This window comes from Tiliqua scincoides, chromosome 4, assembly GCF_035046505.1.
Source record: "Tiliqua scincoides isolate rTilSci1 chromosome 4, rTilSci1.hap2, whole genome shotgun sequence".
Classification (NCBI taxonomy): domain Eukaryota; kingdom Metazoa; phylum Chordata; class Lepidosauria; order Squamata; family Scincidae; genus Tiliqua; species Tiliqua scincoides.
In genome coordinates, this window is record NC_089824.1 from 125117794 (window position 1) to 125143576 (window position 25783).

At 40.3% G+C, this 25783-nt stretch overlaps 1 protein-coding gene across 2 annotated transcripts in view; it reads right to left on the reverse strand.

The window, feature by feature from the left end:
- DENND1B (DENN domain containing 1B) overlaps positions 1–25783 on the reverse strand; it is a 251161-nt gene that overhangs the window by 174924 nt on the left and 50454 nt on the right. For both annotated transcript variants that reach the window (XM_066623653.1, XM_066623652.1), the window contains exons 3-4: positions 19041–19084; positions 321–370 (exon numbers count right to left, since the gene is read on the reverse strand). In XM_066623653.1, coding sequence (XP_066479750.1) covers positions 321–370; positions 19041–19084 — 94 coding nt within the window. The remainder of the gene's footprint in view (positions 1–320; positions 371–19040; positions 19085–25783) is intronic.

Below are 25783 nucleotides of genomic sequence, written 5' to 3' on the forward strand. Positions count from 1 at the left end.
GAGAGGTTAAATGAATGTGTCCATTTATTCACTCATCTAAGTTCCATCTCTAATTTATTTATTTAAATTTTATATTTAAGTTTTTTTTTCCAGCCCTCAACACCACACCAGATATTTGATGCAGCCCTCTGGCCAAAAAGTTTGGAGACCCCTGTTCTAAATGAATGTTTAGGATAAGAATATATACCTTGTTAATTCAAAAGCATTTCTATTTACTCCAAAAATGGCAGGCTGACAGGTAGGTTTAGAGTTTTCCAGCATCAGGTTGGGGGGGGGGGGAATATAATGTAGCACTAACTTTGCTTAAAACTAAGACATACCTTGCAACGTCAAAGGGAAAGCAGAATTTTGGTACAGTCTGGAGTACTTCCTGTAAATGCAGAAGAAAAAATGTTAGATATGTTTTTAAATTACTTCTTTGCTTCTATAATACAGATTCCTTTCTAAAATTACAAAAAATCAAACAATATTTTCTGCAAAAAAAACCCACCCCTACAGCACACGTTCCTAGACTGAAATAATTGATTATTAAAAAGGAATTAAGTTTGTGCTTTGGCAGATTGCAAAGACAATGCCATGGAAACCCCAGGAGGGAAAGGCCTGGCCTGAAGGGTATTAACACCCTTCACATCCCTGCTGGGATTCCCTTCAACAAGGCCATATGGATTTTACAAGAAGCACCGTACCATATGGGTAGGCCACGTCTGCTGCTACTTGTACTACAGACTAGCCACAGGGACTTCTGACAGATCCTGGCTCAAAAATACAAATGTTGTTTCAATTAAAATGCAAGCAGAGAAAGGGGAACCAAGTTGGCAGCAAACTGAATTTACTGAGAGCTAAACAACTCTATATGCATTTCATAAGTTAATGCTTTTAGAAGCTGGAACTCTTTATTGGGTATAAAGCAGAAATTGTACCGTTAACCCTTTAGGACACCAGTTCAAATTCCAAGCACAGTTCACTGTCACATAAGAAGAAAATAATCCTGGTATTCCTATAGTTTTGACAAGAACTATAAAGTGTTTTAGATATAAGTTTTTCCCCCTGTTTGAGATGCTGTTTGTAAATAAAATGTGTTACAAAAATTACCTACAGTAGTTTTAAAAACAACATGATGTCTGAAAAAGTAGGTAGTATAATAATAGTACCTATTGCCAAAACATTCAACACCTCTACAATATAAAGTGCAAGATGGTTTCCAGATGTCCCTTCTTTAAAAGAACTGTCCTTCATTCTAAAACATGATGGTCACACAGAACATTATTTGACTGTGTATATAAGCACCATCAATGTGCAGGGCATTTAAAAAGATGACATAAGAAAAAGGACATGGCCCTGCCCCAAGGACCTTACAATCTACATTTAAGCAGGGATGGGAGGCTAAGGGATACATAACAAGGAATGAATGTAAGCAAATACAGATTTACTCAGATTCTGTTACAGTTTGAAATAGCCTCATGGTAATATTTCTTGGAAAGGTGAGTCTTAAAGATTTGAATTAGCTGATTCTTATTTCAGGGCATCACTGATTCATCATGATTTCAGACACCAAGTTCACATTAATATACTTATGGTGAAAACACACAGTTTGCAAACTAGCTGAAAAAAATGTTTGTAAATCTTCTGAGTGAACAGAATACAGTACTGAAGTTGAGCTCAGAACGCGCGCACACACACACACTTCATTACATGTTCTCCATTATGAGTGAAAGTTTTCACTACAGCTAATAGTTCATGTTTTCACATCAACTACGCTCTCTTAATATTAAAAAATATATCCCTTACAGATATATAGAAATGTATACAGAATATAGAGATACATATAGAATATACAGATAGAATATGTATATAGATATATAGAAAAGTATTCCTTCCCATTACTGAACTTCTGATACACTGAACTTCTATTAATTCCAAACAAAAGTTGACTGCATACAGAACAGGGCTTCCCTTGATCATTTCAACACAGAGTACAGCACCACATGTGGAACTCCACTGCACACTCGGAAAAGTCTCCAGCACCAAATAAAATAGGAAAACCTTTGCTCACACTGAAGCTCCATGTGTTCATCTGTTGAGACTTGACCTGGGATTTCTAAATGTTTTTAGCAGGAGAATTTGTATAGGTTAAATCAGATTATATTTCCTCCCACAGTTTAAGCAAGCACTTGTAACCATTTCAAATACATACTCTGCATCCCAGTGGAATACAATCTTGGTGCATGCAGTAGGATCACAAAAGCCTATTTGCCTTTCACATGAGCATCTTACAGATATTTGCATCTGATTAAAGCGGGACAGCATGGCATGCAATGTAATCTCCTGTATTTAGGGAAAAGGTTTTTAGAATCCAGCACTTACAAATGTTGTGAAAAATCATCTTCCCTTAGCTCACTGTAGACACAGCGGCAGCTCATAGCAAGGCTCTGGAATACAGGATCCCTCCCCCTCTCTTGAATAATTCTTCCCCTTCTTCCTTTCTGTGTTTCAATGTGATTTTATATCACATCTGCACCGAGTCAAGCCATGGTTAGAATAAGCAAGGATCCATTAAAACACAGTTTACAAACTCAATTCAAGCCATAGTTTCAATTTCAAGTTAATGAGGGAACTCTGGTCTGCATTAATAGACATGTGATGTAAAACCACAGTTAAAGGCAGTAAGGGAAGCAACGAATCCGTTCAGAGATGGGAAAAATACGGGGGGGGTAAGAGTGTACTTTCTTTAGGCTGGTATCCAATTTGCATAACATACATAGCAGGATGCCAGTGTCAAATGTACTCAGTGCCACCATAATAGAGCATATAATATTTTCTAAAGAGACTGCTACTCATTTACTGATATGAATGATAGAGACCAGTAGGGGATGATAAATATAGAGTCCTGCAACTATCTAAATATAGTACACAGATACCAAACTACTGTAATGTCACTCCTACCTCCCCCCCCCCAAAGCCAGTGCTAAGTAACTACTCACATTATAGAAACTATTGGGGCAGTGAAGTCTACATTTTTGCTTTCAGTAATTAGATTTTATTGTAAACAGCAGTTGAGTATTGTAAACAGTTAAAAGTTGAGTTTGCACAGCACTGACAAGTTTCCTATGACTCATCACTGTTCTATGAACAATTAAAAAAACCATTAAACTTGCACTCAGGGCACACCTTGGCTGGCAGACAGACAAAGCTGATGTACTGGTAAAGAACTGCTGTCTGTCTTGCTGCAAAAGATGAACTAAAGTGTTCATCCCCTGCTAATGAAAAAGTACCTCTGCCACAGAGGTAAATACAGTCTGTTGTTAACACAGCCCCTGAAAGCATACTTAATTCACATCTTTTTAGAACATAATACTGATTAGTAAGTACAGAAATTTGCAGGACTGGGGAACTATATTTGTAAGAATTCATAACATTCCTACTATGTTTTTGCTTTTCAACCTAAAATAAACAAATGAGGAAGGAGAGAAAACAGATATTACTGTTTGCAACTGTAATGGATAAATGTATCTGTCCCTCCTGCAACATTGTGAGAGGCAAACAAACTACAAGACTTTCCTACTGCTGCCTTCCATCCCTCCCCCTATCCTCAATCAGCACGTGTGCACACACACCTTCTGCAAAACACAGCCTCAGCTCGCTTCCCAACTGGCAAGATCATCCCTCAGGGGACAAGTCTTTAAACCTCCGCACTCTTTAAAATTCAACCAGCCAGCAGGTCTATAGACTGGTGTATAAACAGTATAGGGAAAAAAATCCTCTCAGCTTATGTCAGTGACAAAGCAGCTCAGCAGTTGACTGTTTCTCCCCTGACAGTGTAAGTCAGGTTTACACAGATCAATAGATGGAAGCCCTATCTAGCCTGCAAGGCTCAGTTTTCCCCTTAATTACAGGTGTTACTCAGATTCTAAAATGAATTAAAATACAATGCTGTCCAGAAGGCTTTTAAACACTTGGCATGCAGTTGGTTGAAAATACTCATTATTATGAGTAGAAATAATAATATATTTTAAAAGCATGATTATGCATTTAAAAGTTGAGTTTGCACAGCACTGACAATCTTCCTATGACACATCACTGTTCTATGAACAATAAAAAAAAAACCATTAAACTTGCACTTAAGGCACACACCTTGGCTGGCAGACAGACAAAGCTGATGTACTGGTAAAGAACTGCTGTCTGTCTTGCTGTAAAAGATGGACTAAAGTGTTCATCCTCTGCTAATGAAAAAGTATTATATAGCTATCTGTATACAAGAAAGTTGCCTAGTGGATAATAACCTTAGGCTATATCATGGACACATCAGAATGTTCTCCAAGTCATGAATACAGTTCAGAAAAACCAGGGAAACGAACTCATTTTGTGGCAGCAACTAGTAAATCTTGCCTCAACAACAAAGCTGTCAGACCAGCCACTCGCTACTTTGCATGTTAGAAATGGTTTAAAGGGTTCACAATTTAATTAGCTGCTGTTACACAAATACTGAACACTGCTATGCTACAAAGAAAGATGTATTTTCTTGAGTTTCTGTTTGTTCTAAGATGAATGGCATTAAGGTCCAAAGTACAAAGTGAAAATAGCACACCTTGGCTGATAGAAGAGGAATTTTCTTATGTATCAAGAATATATGGAATACTCAAGTAGCCCCAAAACTATACTAACTTATAAAGCACCAGTAATGAAAAGGCTCCATTAGAAAGATTTCTCCTGGCTCTCTTCCCATTCCTCCAATGTGAGTTTACTTCAGCTTAGCATGCCAGTGAATTGGGGATGTAATTCTCTTTGTGTAACATTGTTCCTGGTATATGAAAGCCCATGCATGTGTTGTTACCTTCCTCCTCAGTTCTGAGTTGCTTCATCAGTATAAGCAGGACAGGTACAACAGACACACATGTACATCTCTACTTCCCTAAAATGGAGGAACACAAGAGGATCAGCTGAGCTTCAGAAGTCCCATAAGACCAAGAAACCTGACCTACAGAAGCTCATGTGTGGAAAGGGTTTGGGTGATATCAGAGAGCAAATCTAGATGACAGGTACATAAACGGAGAAATATTATGTGAAAACTCTGTCCCAACCCTGAATCTTAGGTTTAAGTTTTCAGTAAGCCTGGGGGAAAAGATAACAGTGCTGTAACTGGGCTTCCAATACAGGTGCTCTTAGGTACACAGCTGTTCAGGAAGGAGATGGGTCTTGTAAGCAAGCAGACCTTTGGGTCAAGCATCACACTAACAATTTTTGACATGCTCTGCAGTATGATTTGCAAAATAAAATAATTATTTTCAACAGTGGCAAAGAAGTGACATTATAATTCAAAAATGCAAAATCACAGAACTGCTGCCCTTTTTCATTTTCCATCAAAATCTACACTCCTCCTCAATATGTGTGACTTAAGCAGCATGAGGTCAAACAAGTGGAAATATGCCCAATTATTAACTCTTACTCAGATAAGGAACTCCACATCTCTTTTGTATCAACATGGCTTGCCTCCTTTCTGCCTAAAAGCACAATAGGTATGACAGTGATAGAGAATCTTTATGGGAGTGATCCATGATGGAAGGGTGGATCACTAAAATATTTTTAATAAGAATCATTAAAATATTTTTAATAAGAACAATATAATGATAATATGTTTAAAACCAGTCTTCCCCCTTCTCTACCACTCACAAAACACACTTTTTTCTTGGCAGACAAGAAAACCGGAAATGCATCTGAGGCCTCTGACAAGCCTTGCCACATCTCAGAACATCTCCGGTCACGTCTGCAGGTCCTCTGAGAGTCTCACAGTGGATTCCATTATTTGCAGATTTCGGCAGTCCAGGAATGGAACCCCTGCGGATGCCGAGGTCAGTTTGTATTAAGGAACTTTACCATTCTGACAAAATTGATCTATTTAAAATTATTTCACTTTGTATTTGCTATTATAGAACTGAAGAGCAGTGTCTAATTATTGCTCACACATATATTAAGAATCTGCAACTGTTCTATAAAATGAAGCCAAAATCTTATTTTTAAAATGATGACTTCACCACCTGGAACACTCTTCAGTGTTCTATTTAAAGTTTACGAAGCATTTTATGCCATTTCTCAAATTATCTGGATATTATAGAATATGAATTTTATCTTCAGGAGAGGTTTGTTGGGAATAGAAATAATAAGAAGGAAGATCAGATTTTAAAAGATTTTAGGACATAGGCATTTAAAGTAGTTATCCTATCCTTCCAGCTAGCCGATATATATAATAGGAAGAGTAAAACTAAGCAGGATGGCAGAAACCTTCTCACTAAATAAAAAACCCAGAACTCTGACAAACTGGCTTGCCTAGCAAACAGGTTGCTGACCAGCCTAAAATGGGGGGGGGGGGGAGGAGAGATAGCTGCCTCCACTGCTTTCCCCTTCTGTCACCTTTTCTTCCTCTTGTTGGAGGTGTCAGAGGTGAAACTAACAATAGATATTCTGTGTTAGAGTTCCCTATACACATATTGGTGGAAATACAGAAGAGGCTGGGAGGCATGCAAAGACCTTGTCCCCACTTCTTGCATGCCCCTTCTTATCCCCAAGCTTCGAATAGAGAACAGGAAAGGGAGAAGGCAAGAAAAGGTCAAGCAAATAGTAAGGGAAAACATCAGGGACAAGCAGAACCAGTGTGCACCTCAGAGGTTTGATAAGGTGAACTGCAGTATTGCATCAGGAACGCAAATATCTGGCTCACTGTAGGGAAAAACAGCAAGTGGACCCAACTAAGGGTCATTTTAAACATATTTGCCAAGGCCAAGTACTTAAAACAAATACTGACTTGCAGACAGTTAGGCTGCAATCCTAACCACACTCTCTTGAGAGTAAGCCCTACTGAACAAAATAGGACTTACTTCTAAGTAGACCTGGTTAGAATTGTGCCCTAAGTGAGAAAGTCTGGAGTATCGTGAACTTGCCTGCTCAAATCCATTTCCCCAGTTACTTAGTTATCCTAGAATAATGGGCATTGAGAGATGTTGGAAAATATCAAAAGTGAGTTAGCATATCTCTGCATTGCATAAAGCTTGTCTAGCTAATGTTCACCTAAGCTATGATTACAATAGGGTTACTCTTCAACCTCTCATACAAACCTGCTACATTGCCCAGTATTTTTGGCTACATGATGCTGCAAAAGTTCCTCTGAAACTAGTAACTGCATGTAAAATAGAAAAGTTTTCCTGAGATCTATATAAAATATATAACTTTCTTTTCAGCCCGCTGCCTGTTATTCTACCTTTACTGCCCCCCAAAACAAATTGTATAGCAGTATACTTTTCCCATTACATGAGGAATCTGAAAAAGATTCGGATTTCATTTTTCTCATTATAGCATTCTCGACTTTCATCCATTTCAGTTTCATCGCTTTGCTCTTTCAGCCATTTTCAATTATAACCACATTTCAGACCTTGTTTATATGCATTGACCAATTTCATCTAAACTTTCACAATGCTCATCAACATTCTTAGGTTAACTTTTATTTCTGTTTATATTTACATTTTGCACACATTCGCATGTGTTATATATTTACATTTTTTGCCTGCCAGAAATAAATTTGCAAGCTAAATAAGGCTATGTTTTGACATTCATCTTTTTTTTTTAACTTTCATCCAAAAGTGCAAGGTATTGTAGTAGTCTATTTCACAGATGGTTTCTAGCTCTTCAGTTTGGGACAGTAAGGATATCCCTAAACTCCATGAGCACACAGACTCATTAAACATCTTAAGGGCAAGGCTTCCCAAAGTCACAAACTGTTCTGTTTTACTCTGCAAAGCCAACATCATTCATCATGGGGCCAAGATCATTCTTCCCCTTCACTGTGACCTATAATGTTAGCCCCCCCAAAAAAAAAACTTTTCCTTGCCCATGTTTTTTTCTTTTTAATGAGAACAAAGGAAAACCAGAAGCATGTAAATACCATCTATATTTACAAGTTTAATTACTCCAATTCCAGATGTTCTAAATCATCGGTGGCCAACCATTCAACTTTAGGGCTCTAGACTTTTAACAATTTTGCAGAGGAAATTTCAGCAGGTGCAGTTTGTCCTCTGTGAGATGACAAACCACATCTGCTGAAATTCCCTTTTCTACATAATTGTTAAAGGTCCAAGAGCCCTAAAGTTGAAAGGTTGGCCACCCCTGTTCTAGACCATCTTTCCCTGGTTGTACGAGACCCGCCCCACTGGAAATAGCTGTTTGTTTTTGCTGTAGCTCTAGAGATCCATCTCTAAAGCAGTAATTTTCAACCAGTGATTTTCAACACACTGGTGTGCCACGAATGGTCTGCAGGTGTGTTGTGGGAATTTGGGGTGTGATCATTTATTAGTAGGGCCAGTGGGGGTGTGAGCCTCCCCATCATGGTGTGCCTTGTCAATTGTATAAAAACTAATGGTGTGCCTTGACAATTTTAGTGCCTTGTAAATGTTCGGTGAGATGAAAAAGGTTGAAAATCGCTGCTCTAGAGAGTGAGTACACACCTAATTCTAGAGCTGTTATGTGAGGTGATTCCACTACATTCTGTGGTTGGCAAACATAGCAAGACTCAAAACCTCTTGTGCGAGTCAAATTTGTGCAGTACCTAATTAGCTGGGCTTTGGGAAATAGCAAGAAAAATGAATAATTTATCCAATAACACCATCATATCTTTACAATGAAAATGGGAAAGGAGAGACAGAAGGGGATCTAACACCTTTTCCACCCAGACTTAAGATATACAAATGCATGCATTTCACAGGGCTTTAGAAACACCATATGGAAATTGTGAATACTACAAATTAGTGTTTTAGTTGTATCAGCACTGGAATGGAATCCTAGGCCTTGTGGGTTTTCATTCTTAGTCTGCTCCCAATTTATTAAGTGATTATTGCAAAACACAATACCCTAAACCTGAGGTATTCAATCTGTTCGTCCTGGCTCCCTGGGGAGGCGTGGCTAGCTGCCAGGGGCATCCTGAGGCATTTCCAGGAGAGAGGTGGCCGTAGCTGCAGGACCGAGTAGCTGCTCTGCTCTGCTGCACCTGCCACCTCCCTACATGCTGCTTTTCTTCAGCTGTGAAGGAGGTGGGTGGGGCAATGTGAAACATGGTGGGGAGGAGGCATCTGGGGAGAGAGGTAGCTGCTCAGCTCAGCTGCACATGCTGCCTCCTGACTTGCCGCTTTTCCTTGGCTGAGAACGAGGTGGGTGGGGCAGTGTGAGGTGGGGAGGGCATGTGAAATATGGTGGGGGAAGGTGGGAGAGAAGGCTGGCTGGGGCCACATCTCATCAGCACAGGGCACACTCCTGGTAGGATTCAAACTGGGAGGGAAGAGCAAGTCCTCTGCTTGGGGAGCCCAGCCTGCTCTTAGTGTCCAAATGCCCCAGCCTGCATTCCTCCATCTTACGTGGAGGGAATAGGGGTGGAATCTGTATGTTGGGGTGTATGTGTGTGAGCAGCCCCCATCTACTTTGGGATGATTTGTAATCTTGCTGGCTGCAATCCTGTCTACACTTTCCTGGGAGTAAGCCCCATTGACTCAAGTAGGACTTACTTCTAAGTAGACCTACCTAGGCTTGGGATCTGTGTCAGCTTAACCAAGGATCTTCACCTTTCTCTTTTTCCTCCCCCTTCAAAAAGAAAAAAAAAGCCCACTCTTGATGGCTTTGTCTCCAAAAGTTGATTAAAAAATAAAAATACCCATTCCTTTTCAGCCACCCCCCTTTTTCATCCTGCCTCCTGGGGGGTGGGTACTTTCCTTATTATTATTATTAACAGTATTTATATACTGCTTTTCAACAAAAAGTTCCCAAGGCAGTTTACAGAAAAAAAACCCAAATAGCTAATGACTCCCTGTCCCAAAAGGGCTCACAACCTAAAAAGATGCAACACCAGCAGACAGCCACTAGAAAAGACACTGCTGGGGGGAGGTGGCCAGTTACTCTCCCCCCTGCTAAATAAAAGAGGAGCACCCACTTGAAAAAGTGCCTCTTACCAGTTAGCAGGGGTTAACTATTGGCTGCTAAATGTTGGCTGCTATTGGAAGACAAAAGGCACAATCCTAGCTAGGTCTACTCAGAAGTAAGTCCTATTGTGTTCCTATTGCGTTTGGGCCTCTTCAGCCTAGAAAAGAGATGCTTGAGGGGGGACATGATTGAGACATACAAAATTATGCAGGGGATGGACAGAGTCGATAGAGAGATGCTCTTTACACTCTCACATAACACCAGAACCAGGGGACATCCACTAAAATTGAGTGTTGGGAGAGTTAGAACAGACAAAAGAAAATATTTCTCTACTCGGCGTGTGGTTGGTCCGTGGAATTCTTTACCACATGATGTGGTGGTGGCGACTGGCCTGGACGCCTTTAAAAGGGGATTGGACAATTTTCTGGAGGAAAAATCCATTACAGGGTACAAGCCATGATGTGTATGCGCAACCTCCTGATTTTAGAAATTGGTTATGTCAGAATGCCAGATGCAAGGGAGGGCACTAGGATGAGGTCTCTTGTTATCTGGTGTGCTCCCTGGGGCATTTGGTGGGCTGCTGTGAGATACAGGAAGCTGGACTAGATGGGCCTATGGCCTGATCCAGTGGGGCTGTTCTTATGTTCTAAATTAGTAGGAGGGCCCCAGCTAATTTGAGTTTCATGTACTTAAGGGAAACTTGGTCTCTCCTCCAGAAACACAAATGTCAAACTTCAATTGTCATAACTCTTTTAGGATGTCCTTCATATATTCAATGAATGCACATAGTTGAGGCTAAGTCTATGACTATGATGCCTTACACATACCCCACATGTGTTAATAAATTGCTCAAAGAACATTTTAAAAGGATCTCAGGGACTATATAAAGTTTCATATTGCCCATGCCAAACTACAAGAAATACGAGGAACTATTAAAACACAAAATGCAAAAATGGCAAGTTGCTGTAAGACTCCTAGACTGTCTCTACACAAAAGTCATTTTCACATATTCACTGAATGTGCAGAGATAAGAATCACCTTATGTCCACACTTGCTTTGATCCCATTGTCTATATAGAGCCTGCACGTGTACAAGTTGTATAGACACAGACTTTGGTTAGACGATCAGGCAAACATGCAGTTGTATGGGCAGCAAGAATGCACCCAATTCCCTTCTGCACACACACCCACACACTCAATTAATACCTGAAGAGGGTTACTCTTACAGCTTTTTGTATCAACCCCTAGCTGCCTTATTCCCAATACGCTGGGAAAAAGTAGAGCAGAGAAGAAATACCAAAAAGCAAACTGTTTGAAGGAATCCTAAATTAGCTTATTGTAAACTGTCAGGATTTGCAGATATTTAGCTTCCTATACTCTTCATTCCACCATTCTCAAATTCTATGCTTTTCAATAACATAGCCAAGAATAAAAAATGTGATGTTTTCATTGTGCTCTGAGTTGCACATGACTCTACACTACTTGGCAAAATATGCACAGTCACAGCAGTGAGTCACAAGACCAAAAAAGCGAGCATACATTTCTCTGGATAATTTGTCATGAATGTTGTGCTTACTTTTAAAATCAGAACCTGGATGAGACTGTAAGTGGAGGAAAGGCAGGGTAAAATATGTATTAAATAAACAACACTAAGTAAAAAATGCTGAGGTAGAGAATAGGAAGTAAGTGTGTGTGGTCAGTGATTGACAGCCATTGTCAGAACTTGGAAATCTGCTGAATGAAAGATGCCTATCACTTGACTCCAGTGTCCAAATCACTCTTACCCCTCACTGTTTTTCACGTTTTTAGCAAGAAACTCAAAGGTTTAGGTTTCTGTCACTGTAATTAACCCAAAGGGTTACTACTTCTCTAACAAGTAACTCTAGCAACGAACTGCAGAAGTGAGGTTCATTATCCAAAACAATTACAGGAACCCATAACAGAACAAAGCTCAAGAAAACTTTATATGATTTCCAGCAAGCCTAGTTCTTGTGGCAAAGATGACACCATCAATAGGGGAACCAATGCAGACATTTAAGAACGTAATAACATAAGAAGAGCCCTGCTGGATCAGGCCAAAGGCCCATCTAGTTCAGCTTCCTGTATCTCACAGTGGCCCACCAAATGACCCACGGAGCACAGAAGACAACAGACATGGGCTAATTTGGTACAGGCTTGTGCAATCTACATTGTAAATGCAGTCTGACCAAGAGAAAAACCAGAAAAAACATAGAACACTTTTCGGGGGGGGGGGGGGAATTATTAATTTCAGCTGTGATTTTATTGCTATGACCACTTTGAGCATGAATTGTGATATAAAGGCAATATGCATATTTTAATAATACACATGCACACATTATCAGAGCTGAAAGGAAAAAAGAGGTCAAAAGTTTGGCAATGACAACGGAAGTTTGACAGTTCAGTGAGAACTCTTCATTGATGTGAATGGGTAGCCTTTCAAAAAGGTTCCATGCATACATCGAAGTAAACGTGTATTCATATCAAGATTGTACCTCAGAAAGATATTGCAAGAAATTTTCCTATAGGTATGGCTCCAAGGTAAACAATAATTATTGTGCAAAACACACTGACTGACTATTCAACTGTTCAATATCAATTAAATTTGTTATTAAATGTTCATTTTATTAAAACAGTGCTTAACGTCAGACATACAGGACAAAACTATTGTCCACTTTTTGTTTGCTAGCAGGCATTATATGAAAGACTGTCCCATATTAAATTAAATTTTGCTCTTGATAAAAATGAAAAGTATTTTTTACAAAGTAGTCTCTAATATTACAGCTATACAATAAAATGGGTAACATATGCATACAGTCTATTAAAATGCACATAATTTATCTGGCTCAAAATGAAAACATATCTAACAAGTAATTCCATTCATCTGGCCCTTTTTCACCCAGCCTTAAGATATACAAATGCATGCCTTTTCACCAGAACACAGCAGCTGGGAATGAAAAGGAAAGCATTCAAATGATCATTTTCACATCATATTCCATCGTCTTTTCACCAGCTTCTCCTCTGTCTTTCTTTGAGCCCCATTCTATTACCAGAGAGCTGCTTCTTAGATCAATTCATATTTCCATAATCCACACTGCTGTTTCTCCCTCTTCTCCCCAGGGTGGACTAACCCCTACATCCAGCACTGTAGCTTACAACTGTCATTAAGTCCTATAACAATAACAAGATAACAAAAGAGTTAGTAGAGATGAGGCTAGCCTATACCATATGTTGATCAATTTCAACATTTTAAACTCATGGAAAAATGCTATAAAACAAGGCCATGGTACAATACATGTAGTTGGACTTACCACCTGTCCAGCAAACACAAGAAAAGTCAACTCAGAAATTGTCAAGGATGTATTTGCAAGACACAGAGAGCTCAAGTACAAGTGACATAAATGTGTGCTCAGGGTGAAAGAGAAGGAGGATTAGGAGTCCTTCCAGCTCTTTAGTACCTGAATGTCAAGGGTATTTCCCTCATGCCATCAAAAAGTTTAAACAAGAAAATATTGCTCTGTTTACAAAATAAGAGCTAAACCCCATTATGTTCCCAGAACTGATCAACATAATCCATTCATTGTAATTTAATAGTGAACGATGTATGAAGGCAATTCATATCTAGAATAATAGTGCTCATTTACCTATTTTACACATGCACGCACACAACCCAAAATTGCAATGTCTTAATTCAGATTGGAAACAGGTAAGCTAACTCACTAACAGTGCAATCCTATCTTGCGCTGGAACAGGCTGGCCAGGAGGCGTGCGTTGTATCCAGCGCAAGATAGGGGCCCAAAGTGGTTCAGCCAGAGGTAAGAGGAAACTCTTCCCCTTACCCCCAAGTAAGCCACTGCAGCCCAATGGGTTTCCTCAGACTTGCGTCATTCCAGAGGTGGCATAAGATGTCAACATTAATACAGGTTGAGTCTCATGAGGGCTCCATTCCCAGAACTTATATAGATGGCAAAAGTCGCACTAAAACAAATCAATTTAAGTCTCTTTGCTCCAGTAATTTAAAAATAGCCTTTCTGACCTTTGTAACATTAAGACAGAGTCATTAGGCAGACAATCCATTAGTCAGTCTCTCTCCAGGTGAGCCAGTGACCCCTCCCTTCACCCAGAGCAAAGTGATCTTTCTTTCAGGGGAGGGGAGGGGAGGGGAGGGGTTGCTTTGACTTGGAATGAAGCCTGGAGAGAGAATGATTGATGGATTGTCAGCTAGCTGCCCTCTCTCCTATTAACTATTGTTAAACAACTGTTTTCCTTTAATTTGATGAAAGGGTTCTTCTCATTGCATTGAGATAGGAAAATTCATGGATTTTTCCACTGGTAAAAAATACATGGATAATTAGATTATACCTGTAATCACTTGCATGACTGTCTCTCTACAACAGTAAGAAAAGCAGTATTTTTTAAACTGTGATTTTAAAGGGATGCATTTTTCCCCTTCTCCAGGGATCAGCACATTCCTTTTCATTTACAGTGGCCATTGATGTCGAGTCAAATCCGTGTATAAAAAATCTGTGTATAAAAAAATCTGTGTATAATAAGGTTGAGCCTGTATGCTATTTCCAGCTTTGCCGTTAGGTTTTATTTCAGAAAAAGTAAGTTTTTATTGGATTTTCCCATGCTCCTCCATAAAATTAAAGCAACAATCTAATATTTCACAGCTGCTGAAGGTGAAAATGCATGTTACAAGTAGTTCCATGATTCTTTTTCACTCTCCCCTCCCCTTTATAAACAAAATTCAGCACAAAGACTGCAATCTGATTTGGAAGACCAGTGCAGAGGGGAGAGTTTCCTTTTCTCTTCACTTTATTTTTTCTCCTGAAAGATTCCTCATAACTTTTCCCCAGCAGAGAAAAATGCAGCTGGGGGTGGAGCAATTCACTGCAGAAAAGGGAGGAAGCCCCACCTCCATGCCTGGCTCTATTTCACACTGCACCATCAATGACTGAATTGAAAGACAAAGGGGAAAAAAGTCCAAATGAAGCAGCACTGGAGAAATGCTGTAGTCCTACTCTTGATGTGTAAGAATACCCTCCAATTCCAGCAGAATTTCAGCAGAGGCAACCATATTTATCAAAGCCATGTCCCAGGAAAAGCCCCACCTCTAATTGTCCTGATTTTCAAGAAGCAAACTATATTCTCCCCAACCACTTCCATATCTACAATGCAGGCCTCTGGCAGAAAAAGCTAAATTTCACTACATGCATCACAAACTACCTGCAAAAGTTACCTATAAACTCCTGTGCTTCGGATACATTACTTATGGAAATGTCAAAAAATACATAGTTGTTGATCGCATAACCATAACTTATGTGGTCTGAGGCAAAAATATACAGGTATTTCTAAGTGTGTTTGATAACTTTTTTATCCTCTGACCTCTAAAACCAGAGAGAGACACTGAAATTTCAATTGGCAGCACTATCAAACCTTTTTTTGACTGAAATGCACTTGTGTCACTGATATCATCTTTGAAACACAACCTCTACCACCAAATAATTCCATAAAGATTATAGTCTAGATTCAAAGAACTGTAGAACTAGTCCCATGAGCTCAAAAGGCTTTGGGTTTGTTTTTCTGCTTTTGAAAGTGAGGGAACTATCAAAAGTAGTTTGTGAGGTATCTTGGAGCTCAAAGAAAAAGGGAAATTCCTCTGGCTAATGCAAGCTTTAGGATGAATCCATGCTACTCTGTGGATCCTACAAAAAAATCGCAAAAAAATTTCTCACTAGCTTGCAGACCTCCACTACAATATCCAGCATTTTTGGATTTAACTTTTTATGTAGCACATACATTTGCATTTTCTCGTCATGCTATATTTCTCGAGCATGCTCGTCATGCTTCAATATGGTTGTTTTAGACCATGATTTGAGCTCATGATATTAAGTGAATTTATAAATAATAGGTACAGGAGTACCTGGTTAGTTTGGCTGTGCTTTTAAATCTATTCATGCTAAATGTCAACAAGGAAAGGAAAGGGGGAATCCTTCCTGGAGAGGGAAGAAGGAAAGATCTGAAAGAAGACATAAGTGTCCTGCTCATGCATTCTAATACACTATGAAGAACAAGAGCAACTTTGCACATTACAAACAAGTAGAGGGACAGGAAGTTTAAACTATACTTTAACTGCTGTTCCGGTGCAACATATGAAACTGAACGTGAAGAAGAACAGATGCATAAACTGATTTTGTGCCAGGAGATTGTACAACCCAGTTCTTGAGGTAATTGCCATACATCACATTGGAAACACTATGTAAGATCATGCAACTCACTTGCACTCACTCTCTCCCCCCCCCCTTTGCTGTAGCGCAGCATTTCTCAAAATCTGAGGGAGCTTTACTCCTTCGGTAAGTGTTTGCAGGGAGGAACTAGGGCAGTGACGCAATTCCCAGGATCGCAAGGCTAATGGGGTGAGGGGGGTACTTTGCACTTTTAACTAGGAAGGCTGCAGGCTACCTCTTCAGCAGGCTGCAGAAGGTGTGGGGAGCCCTGCGCAGCCCTCTGCAGCACTCCCCAAGGTTTGGAATCTTCAGTAAAAGTGAGCGCAAAGCACTTCTGTTTTGCAAGAGGTTTGGGGAGTGCTGCGGAGGGCTGCCTAGGGCTCCCTGCACCTTCTGCAGCCCCACCTACTTGAATGTAAGTGAAAGCACCCCCCGGCCCGTCCCTTAGCAACACAATTCTGGGAATTGCGCTGATCCCTCCCCCCTTCCCCATCCCTTAAAGGGACGGGGAAGCGTTAAACGAATTGGTGGGTCGCAATCCACCAGTTTGAGAACCACTGCTGTTGTGTAGCAGCCCAGTCTGGAAATTTTTTATCAGGCAGATAGTGAAGAATATACAACTGCCTCTCAAACAGTAGAACGATACCAACAAAACCCACAACTGTTTATGTCCAAGACTCAAGCAGGCAGATGAGTACTGGCTAGAAGTGCAATCATAGGCCCAAAATAAAATATTTCTCAATCTCACCTCACACTGAAAGGTAATTATATTTAAAATAACTAGGTTTCCCTTGTCTCAAAGTTACAGTGACTATAAAACAGAGGCTGTCAACTAAGAGCTTTTGACCCAAACCCAGGGTAACATATGATCAGCAGCCCAATAAGGTTATTCTTCTTTCTCATTTTTTCAGATACAACTAGTTTAAGTTACAGTGAGCAAAAGAAAGAAGAAAATGGGAGGAAAGATAAGAGGTTCATTGCTAGGGCAGGCCTTACATAATCTCTTACAACTTCCAGGTATCTGAAAGTAGTAGGAGAATACACAGAGTTTGACCAGGCAATGATCCCATGCACTTATAATTCCTTTCCTCCCAAAGAGACAGAGAGAGAGATAGAAAACAAGTCACTGTACTGTATCTGCTGGTAAGCTTCAAAGTACAGTACACACATTTTGCTTCCTTAAACGTTACACCAATTCCTGGGTATATTTGGGGTGCTGATTCAAAAGAATGGCATCTGTTTTGCCCTATCACGTCTAGTTTTGGAGATATAGTATAGCCTCTTTAGTGAATGGTTCAAGCAGCTTCCTCATGAGGAAGCCTACACCATGACTTCCTCATGAGGAAGCTGCTTGAACCATTCACTAATGAGGCTATAATATATCTCCAAAACTAGGCGTGATAGGGCAAAACGGATGCCATTTTTGGAATCAGCACCCTAAATTCATATCAAACCACCATAAAGTTTGGGAAAAACTTTTCTGACCCTCAATTTTGTAGGCCTGTGTAATCATATAGAAAACTACAGAATTCTAAACCTCTGACACAAACAATTATAATTAAGAGAAATAGAGTATAGTGCAGTGTTTCTCAAATTGTGGGTCGGGACCCACCAGCCAATTTCAGGTGGGGCCCCATTCAGGTCAATATTTTATCTTTAATACAGTAGATTTGATGCTACCATGATATGTAACTGCATTTGGGGAAATGTTACAGACCTGTACTTTTAACAGGCTACTGTGTATATGCTTTTAACAATGATAGTAAATGGGACTTACTCCTGGGTAAGTGTGGGTAGGATTGCAGCCTAGGTTTGATAAAAATTTTCATGCTTCATCATGTCACTTCTGGGCATGACATCACTTCCGGTAGGTCCTGACAGATTTTTGTCTTAAAAGTGAGTCCCAGTGCTAAAAGTTTGAGAACCACTGCTTTAATGGATCTCACATATGCATAGCTGACAAATGTGTCCAGAATTTCAGTACTAGTATTTTTCCAACAGAAATGCTGAGTTATAACTGTTTTAGTAATATTACTCTCAAATAAGTTCCCATAGCAAAAACAGAATTCAAACTTTTGTTTATATATTCTACTTTTCTTCAGATTTCTGACACACTACAAACCAAAATTGAGAAATCTCCCTGATGCACAGGAAGAACAAAGAGAAAAGACCTTAATAAAATGAAAATGAAAATGCTGAATCGATTTTTAAAAATCCCCTCAAGTATTCATAATCTATTGTGCAGTCGCTAAAGGTTCACCACCTGTTTGCTGAAAGATTAAGCTCCTGTTAAATTGGTACCTGCTGAAGTGTCATAATACACTTCAGTGTCATTTTAGACATAAATTCTAACTGTACAGGAGGTCATTTTCATGAGTGCTGAAATACCTCCCCCCATGATATACCATATACACAACCAATGCGCTGCAACAGTATTATTTCTGCACATGTAAAGAAGCATGTCTAAAACATGAGGACATGTCATTGGTGATATGCATATGGTGATAGTTTTCATTCCATGTGTCAATCAGAATTTCTTCAAGCTATTCAATTGAAACAGTATTCATGGCTGCTGGAAGAAACAGTAAGCAGAATCTTGGTCCTAATATGAGACCAGATTAAAAATAATAATGTGATAAATCCACGAAAACATCCTACATAGTATGTAATGCTTCCTGCATTTTAATGATCAAATCAACTGGTGAAGACTCTTTTATTGCTATCATCAACCATCTGCCTTTCTATAACTAAGAAGTGTTTTAAAAGTGGTAGAAAGGCAGATGATGCTAATATTATTATTATTAATCCATCATTTTAAAAAGATCAATCTCATGTTTCTCACCTGGTCTCCAAAGTCCTCCGGGAACTTCCACAAAACCACAGGATCTGTAAATAATTGACAGACAGAGTTAATCAGAGGCAAAGGAACAGAGTATTATAGCAGAGCGCATTAATATTAAAAAGGGTCAACGTAGCTTCAGGCTCACAGACAGGTACAAAAAAAGTGTCTCAAAACTAGGATTCTGGATTATTCAAAAGATTTTTTAATTTCATATTTATGAAACTCCCTGCGTATTTGTTAACACAACAATAGAAGGTTATTCTGTACTAAATTATTTTCTCAGTGAGGAGGGACTATAAAATACATTTTTCAAATGTCATAATTTGAGACAATTTTGTTGTTCTTAACTCTTGTTTTCCTCCACCACAGACTTGGAATTTACATCTGTAGATTATGAATATGACAGAATACCACAACATAATCATCACATACTGCAGCTTAGCATCTGCTACATTCACAACAATGAGATGCCTATTATTGTAATTAAACTAGCACAGGTTTAAAATAAGACTCCTGCAGCATCAGGAAGGCTCTAATCTTTTTCCTTTTTTTTTTTTTTTTTTTAAGTTTCAGTCTCAATTCTGTCCCAGAATCTAGTATTCTAGGGTGTGAATCTGGGCCTCCATTTTACCCAAGTCTCCACATACAGAATGCATTACAGAATGATCTCCACCACCATTAAAAACTGTAATCCAGTAAGTAAGAATTAAGTTTTTGTAACATTTTAAACAATTTACAGTGCAATCCTAGACATGTCTACTCAACTCCAGTGAGCTCAATGAGAATTCCTTCTAGGTAAGTGCATGTATAGGATTGCAATCTTTGTTTCTTGCCCAGCAATATTACTTTGCTCTTTGACATATATTCTGTGGTATACCAACAGGCTGTGATAAGATGCATAACTAGGCAAATGTCATTTCACCTTTTTCATCCCTTCAGTGAATTTATTCACTACTTATAAATATCCCAGGCATCAATTCTTTTTTTATAACCTGCTTTTCTGAGAGCTCCCCAGATTTCCACTTAGGGCACAACTCTTGAGAATATGTTGGGGGTTCTTTTCTCTTTTTTTCAGTACAGGTTAGGCATCCCTTATCTGGAATTCTAAAATCCAAAGTATTCTGAAAACTGCAATTTTTTTGAGCACTGACATGATGCCACAAGCGGAAAATTCCACACCTAACATCATGTGACAGGTCACACAAAAAACAGAAAATTATTAAGACTACTGTATAAAATTACTTTCAGACTTTGTATATGAAACATAAGTTAATTTCATGTTTAAATGTGGGCTCCATCCCCAAGATCTCAATAGGTATATTCAAGTATTCCAAAATACACATGAGTGTTGCTTAGCAAAGTTTTGACCATCCACAACCCACATATGCGATGGCCGTTGCTGGTCCCTGTTCATCCCCTAGCCTCTGAAGCCGAGGGGAGCCATGCTCCCCTCACCTCTAGAGGTTTTTCTGAGCCTTGCAGAGGCAGTGCACATCCACGCTCTGCCCCTACAAGGCTAAGACTGACTGTTTCCGCCAAAAACACGTCTTCTGGTTTCCCAGGAAACCAGAAATTGTGTCTTTTTGCCCAAAATGGGCATTGTGAGCATTAAAGAGGTAGCCAACCAAAGGGCGCTGCCTCCGCAAGGCTCAGAAAAGCTTCCAGAGGAGAGGGGAGCATGTCTCCCCTCGCCTTCGCAGGCTTTTCTGAGTCTTGCAGGGGAGTGGGTCTTCCCTTGCCTTCGGAGGCTTCACATAACGTCAAGCCTTGCTTGGCAACAGGCGTGCCAGTCCAAATCCCTGTTGCTAAGTGACGCACAACTGTACAACAAAATCTGATCTCCAAAATGCTTCTGGTCCCAAGCACTTTGGATAAAGGATTCCCAACCTGTATATACAAGGTATGATAGTTTTAAAGAACCTGGGACCACAGTCTTGAATACATGCAGCTGCTCTGTAAACTCACCCTCTGTGCTAACAGCTTTGGGAACTGAAGAGTTCCATCATTGGTTGAGAGTCAGTATAGTTTAGTAGTTAAAAGTGCTAGTTGAGAACCTGGAACTCCCTAGTCCAAAACCCCTTCTATGTTCACCAGATGACACTGGGCCAGTCACTCTCTTTCAGTCCAAGAGATCTCACAAATAAGTGAGGATAAAATGGATGAAGGAGAATCATGTGTACCATACTAAACTTCTTCAAGGAATGGTGGAGTGAAAATGTAATGAATAAATAACTCTTATTCTGAGAGAGGCTGAATAGGAAGTCTACAGCATGATAGACTTATTGCTGACTAGAAACAATTACAGCTACATTACAGAACTGGGATGCAATCACTATTACACCAGCTCCCTGAGTTACAGGCATCCAACTTGCTGATGGCTACATTGGCGTTTTTGCACAGATACTTGCAAAATGTGATGCTTTAACAAACCTGTGGAATGGAAACAATACATATGCTGGGGATTTGTGGTGTACTAAAACCCAGCGCAGATGTTAACACTGCCAATTGCTTGACAATGGTTACTTCCCCCCACCATCTTAATAAGCATTAAGTTGGCTTACAAACTGTAGTCATCATGGAATGTGATTAGCACCAAGAAATACGAGCAGGAGACATTTACAAGAGAAGGAGGAAGGGAGGAAAGAAACATGTGAGACCACAAGCCACACCTGACCATGGTTAAGAAATTGGCCATGTTGCATGTACATAAGGCATAGGCTCCAACCAGACCTATTTATCAGGGCAGTCCTATATTTTCTTATACCTTCCTCTGGCAAAACACTCTCTGCTTTGCCTTTTCAGGAGATGTTGAGGGTGTCTTTTTAAGATTGTATTAGTGTGTACACATATGCAGGAGAATTAACATTTCACCCATTTTCGAAGATTTCTAAAGGCTATTCCTATATAATAGAATGCATGCAGATGTAAAATGCCAGTGCCCACTTTGTTTTTATCCCTCCATAAGCCCCCATCAAGATAGTAAATGTTGCTGTAAATGTCGATAGTAAATGTTGATAGTAAATGTCGAATACGAAATCGATCGTATTCGTCACAACTTGGATGCCACATTGACAGTGTCTGACGATGTCCCCTTGGCAACTGCTTGTCCTGTGTTGTGGGATTCTTTTCAGCTTGTACAGCCTGAGGATGTGGACAGACTCCTTTGGAGTGTGAGGCCATCTGCCTGCCTGCTCGACCCTTGCCCAGCTTGGTTGATAAGAGCTGCCCGGGGTGGGCTGGCTGAGTGGACAGGGAGGGTGGTCAACTCTTCCTTGATGGAGGGGACGTTACCACTAGCTTTGAAACGGGCGGTGGTTCGCCCCCTCCTGAAGAAGCCCTCCCTGGATTCCACTGTGTTGGATAACTACCGGCCAGTCTCCAACATCCCGTTTCTGGGCAAGGTAATTGAGCGGGTGGTGGTGTCCCAACTCCAGAGGGTCCTAGATGAAGCGGATTATCTGGATCCTTTTCAATCTGGCTTCAGGCCGGGCTTTGGGACGGAAACCGCCTTGGTTGCCTTGGTGGATGACCTACGCCGGGGACTGGACAGGGGGAGTGCGTCCCTGTTGGTCCTGCTGGACCTCTCAGCGGCTTTCGATACCATCGACCATGGTATCCTTCTGGGCCAATTGGCCGAGTTGGGAGCTGGAGGCACTGTTTTGCGGTGGTTCCGCTCCTACTTGGAGGGTCGGTACCAGATGGTGGTGCTGGGGGATGCCTGTTCGACACCCTGGCCCTTGAGCTGAGGGGTGCCACAGGGCTCAATTCTGTCCCCCATGCTATTTAACATCTACATGAAACCGCTGGGAGAGGTCATCCGGGGGTTTGGAGTGGGGTGCCATCAATATGCTGATGACACCCAGCTCTATCTCTCCTTTCCTCCAGACTCCAGGGTGGCGGTTGAGGGCCTGGAGCGCTGTCTGGAGGCAGTGAGGATCTGGATGGGGGCTAACAAGCTGAAGTTAAATCCGGATAAGACAGACGCTCTCTTGGTTCGGAAATCCTCTATGCAGGTGCTGGACTATCGGCTTGCGCTGAATGGGGTTGCACTGCCTCTGAAGGAGCAGGTCCGCAGCTTGGGGGTCCACCTGGACTCGCAGTTGCTCCTGGATTCCCAGGTGGCGGCTGTGGCTAGGGGGGCCTTCGCTCAGCCTCGGCTGGTGCGCCAGCTGCGGCCGTACTTGGATCGTGCAGACCTGGCCACGGTGATCCATGCTTCGGTGACATCGAGATTAGATTACTGTAACGCACTCTATGTGGGGCTGCCCTTGAAGACGGTTCGGAAACTGCAACTAGTGCAGAATGCGGCGGCCCGTGTGGTTACTGGAGGTAGGCGGTTCGACTCTGTCAGTCCGCTTCTCCAGCGGCTGCCCATTCGTTTCCGGGCCCAATTCAAGGTGCTGGTATTGACCTTTAAAGCCCTATACTGCTCTGGACCAGGGTATCTTAGAGATCGCCTGCTCCCGTACAATCCGGCTCGCCCTCTCAGGTCATCAGAGAAGGCCTTTTTACAAGTGCCGCCGCCTAGGGAGGTACGTGGGGCGGCTGCAAGAAATAGGGCCTTCTCAGTAGTGGCACCAACGCTATGGAACTCCCTTCCCCTTGACTTAAGAATGGTTCCCTCTCTTGAGACCTTTCGGCAAGGCCTGAAGACCCTTCTGTTTAAACAGGCCTTCTGAGTTCTCGGCCTTTTAACATCTTTTTAACATCTTTTAATATTTTTTACAGGCCTGATTCTTTTATGACTTGCTGCTGCTCTATGCTCTTTTTACCTATTTTTTTTTACTCTGACTGCTGTTTTTTATGATGTGTTAATATGTTTTTAAATTGTTTTTAATATGTTGTAAGCCGCCTTGAGTCCCTTCGGGGAGAAAGGCGGGGTAAAAATAAAGTTATTATTATTATTATTATTATTATTATTATTATTATTATTATTATTGCTGAATATGTTTGAGTCGCAGCTATTCTAAAGTACAGCTAGATTCACTGTAAAATTGAGCACTCTATTAAATGTAAGAACATTTTCTTAACTGTTATAGTCAATTTCAGCTGTAAAATATTGGAGGATATGCATCAGGCTTTAGAAACAATCACTGCAACATTTTAGAGAGGAGTTTGAGATCATTAAGCCATTATTGCATTCAACATTTTGTGTTTTTCTTCTTGGAGGTTACATTCATTTCTTGTCACAGTTTTGTGACAACTAATCAGAAGAGTTGCAGAAGGAGAAACAAAAGAGCAAAGGAGGAGAAAGTATAATCCTATTCTGCAACTACATACTTTCTCTTGATATTTACAAAGAGAGAATTTACTTTTCCCTGGAGGATAACTAGATATCCATCTGATCTGGCAACATTAGGTCAATTTTATGCTGATTTTATGGGTGAGAGAACAGGAATAGCAAGCAAAAACCAATGACGCCATAGATGATTGATAATTCACCACACATCTTTTAGTTTCCTATTTTGAACTAAATTGATCAATTACGCATATGTTGTTACTACTCAAAATGGATTAGAAAGATCTTAAAATTATATTTGTATTCTATGAAACATACATGTGTTTCAGTTACATAATTATATCCAGTCATGTTGCCTTTTTAACCCAAAAAACCTGTGCTGTATTAAAAAAACTTTTCATTTAATTTATCAAGTGACTATCAGGAAAACATCAAAAAGTACTTGCAAGTATGGTTTATAATTACAAAATATAAATATTATGAATATTGGACTACATCAGCTCTTGTGAGAGGCTGCTCATGCATGAAAGCTTTTCAGCATCCCCAGTTCTGGCATAACCTCTCTTCTCTGAAAAGTCACACCAAAGTCAGGGAGACACTGGATTGGCATCAGGACTGTCACCAGATAAGAGGTTGGATTATGCAGCCATATGGCACTGTTGTACCAGCCAGGGGGCAGTAAGGCTAGCAAGACAGTGATTCGGGGCAAAGTGTTCTCTCTTTACTGTTTGCAAATAATGCAGGCCCTTTAGTTACTCAGAGTGCTATTTTTAGACCTTACTTCCTCCTGCTCTCCCTCCCTTCTTCATGAAGAAAAAACATGTACCTAGACAGGCAAGATGGAGGAGCCCATCTTTTCCCACGAAGATGTATTTTTCCTTAAATAAAACCATATTTGACTTGGGAAACTTTGCATAGGGCTTGTATTCCAATCTGAACTTTCCTGCACAGTGTACCTTTAGGTGCTTTATCTCTGCCAGCATTAGAAACATTGCCCCTCTCTCTGCACATGGAAACACTCTTCGCACACATGCAGAATAGATCCTAGCTTCGGTGATTATTATAGTGTTATATATCAATCTTTCTCGATTATTTAGAAACTAAATGTTTGTCATAGTACCCTTGTTTCTTTTGCAGTTCAATAAATGTAAAACAGAACCGAGCCAAAAATTAAACCCCATTCATTTCAACACAATATCTAAACATAGAAATGTAAGATCACAGCATTGTATATGTCCTCCAATAATTGCAACCTGAGATCTATATTATACTAGAGGCAAAGGTAATATGAAGAAAATGCACCTTTTAATACACGTGTTGCTTTGTGTTTAAATATCACATTCTGTTCATAGCCATAGCTACTGTAATCCATTTTGGAAGAGATGATTTAAAAAAATCAGCTCTAGTTAAAGGGAAAATTCCCATTCTGTAAAAGTTTTTAGTGTTAAGAGATTCAAGGTATACTATAAAAATAATACAAAGTAAGGCAATTTGGTTGTTAAAA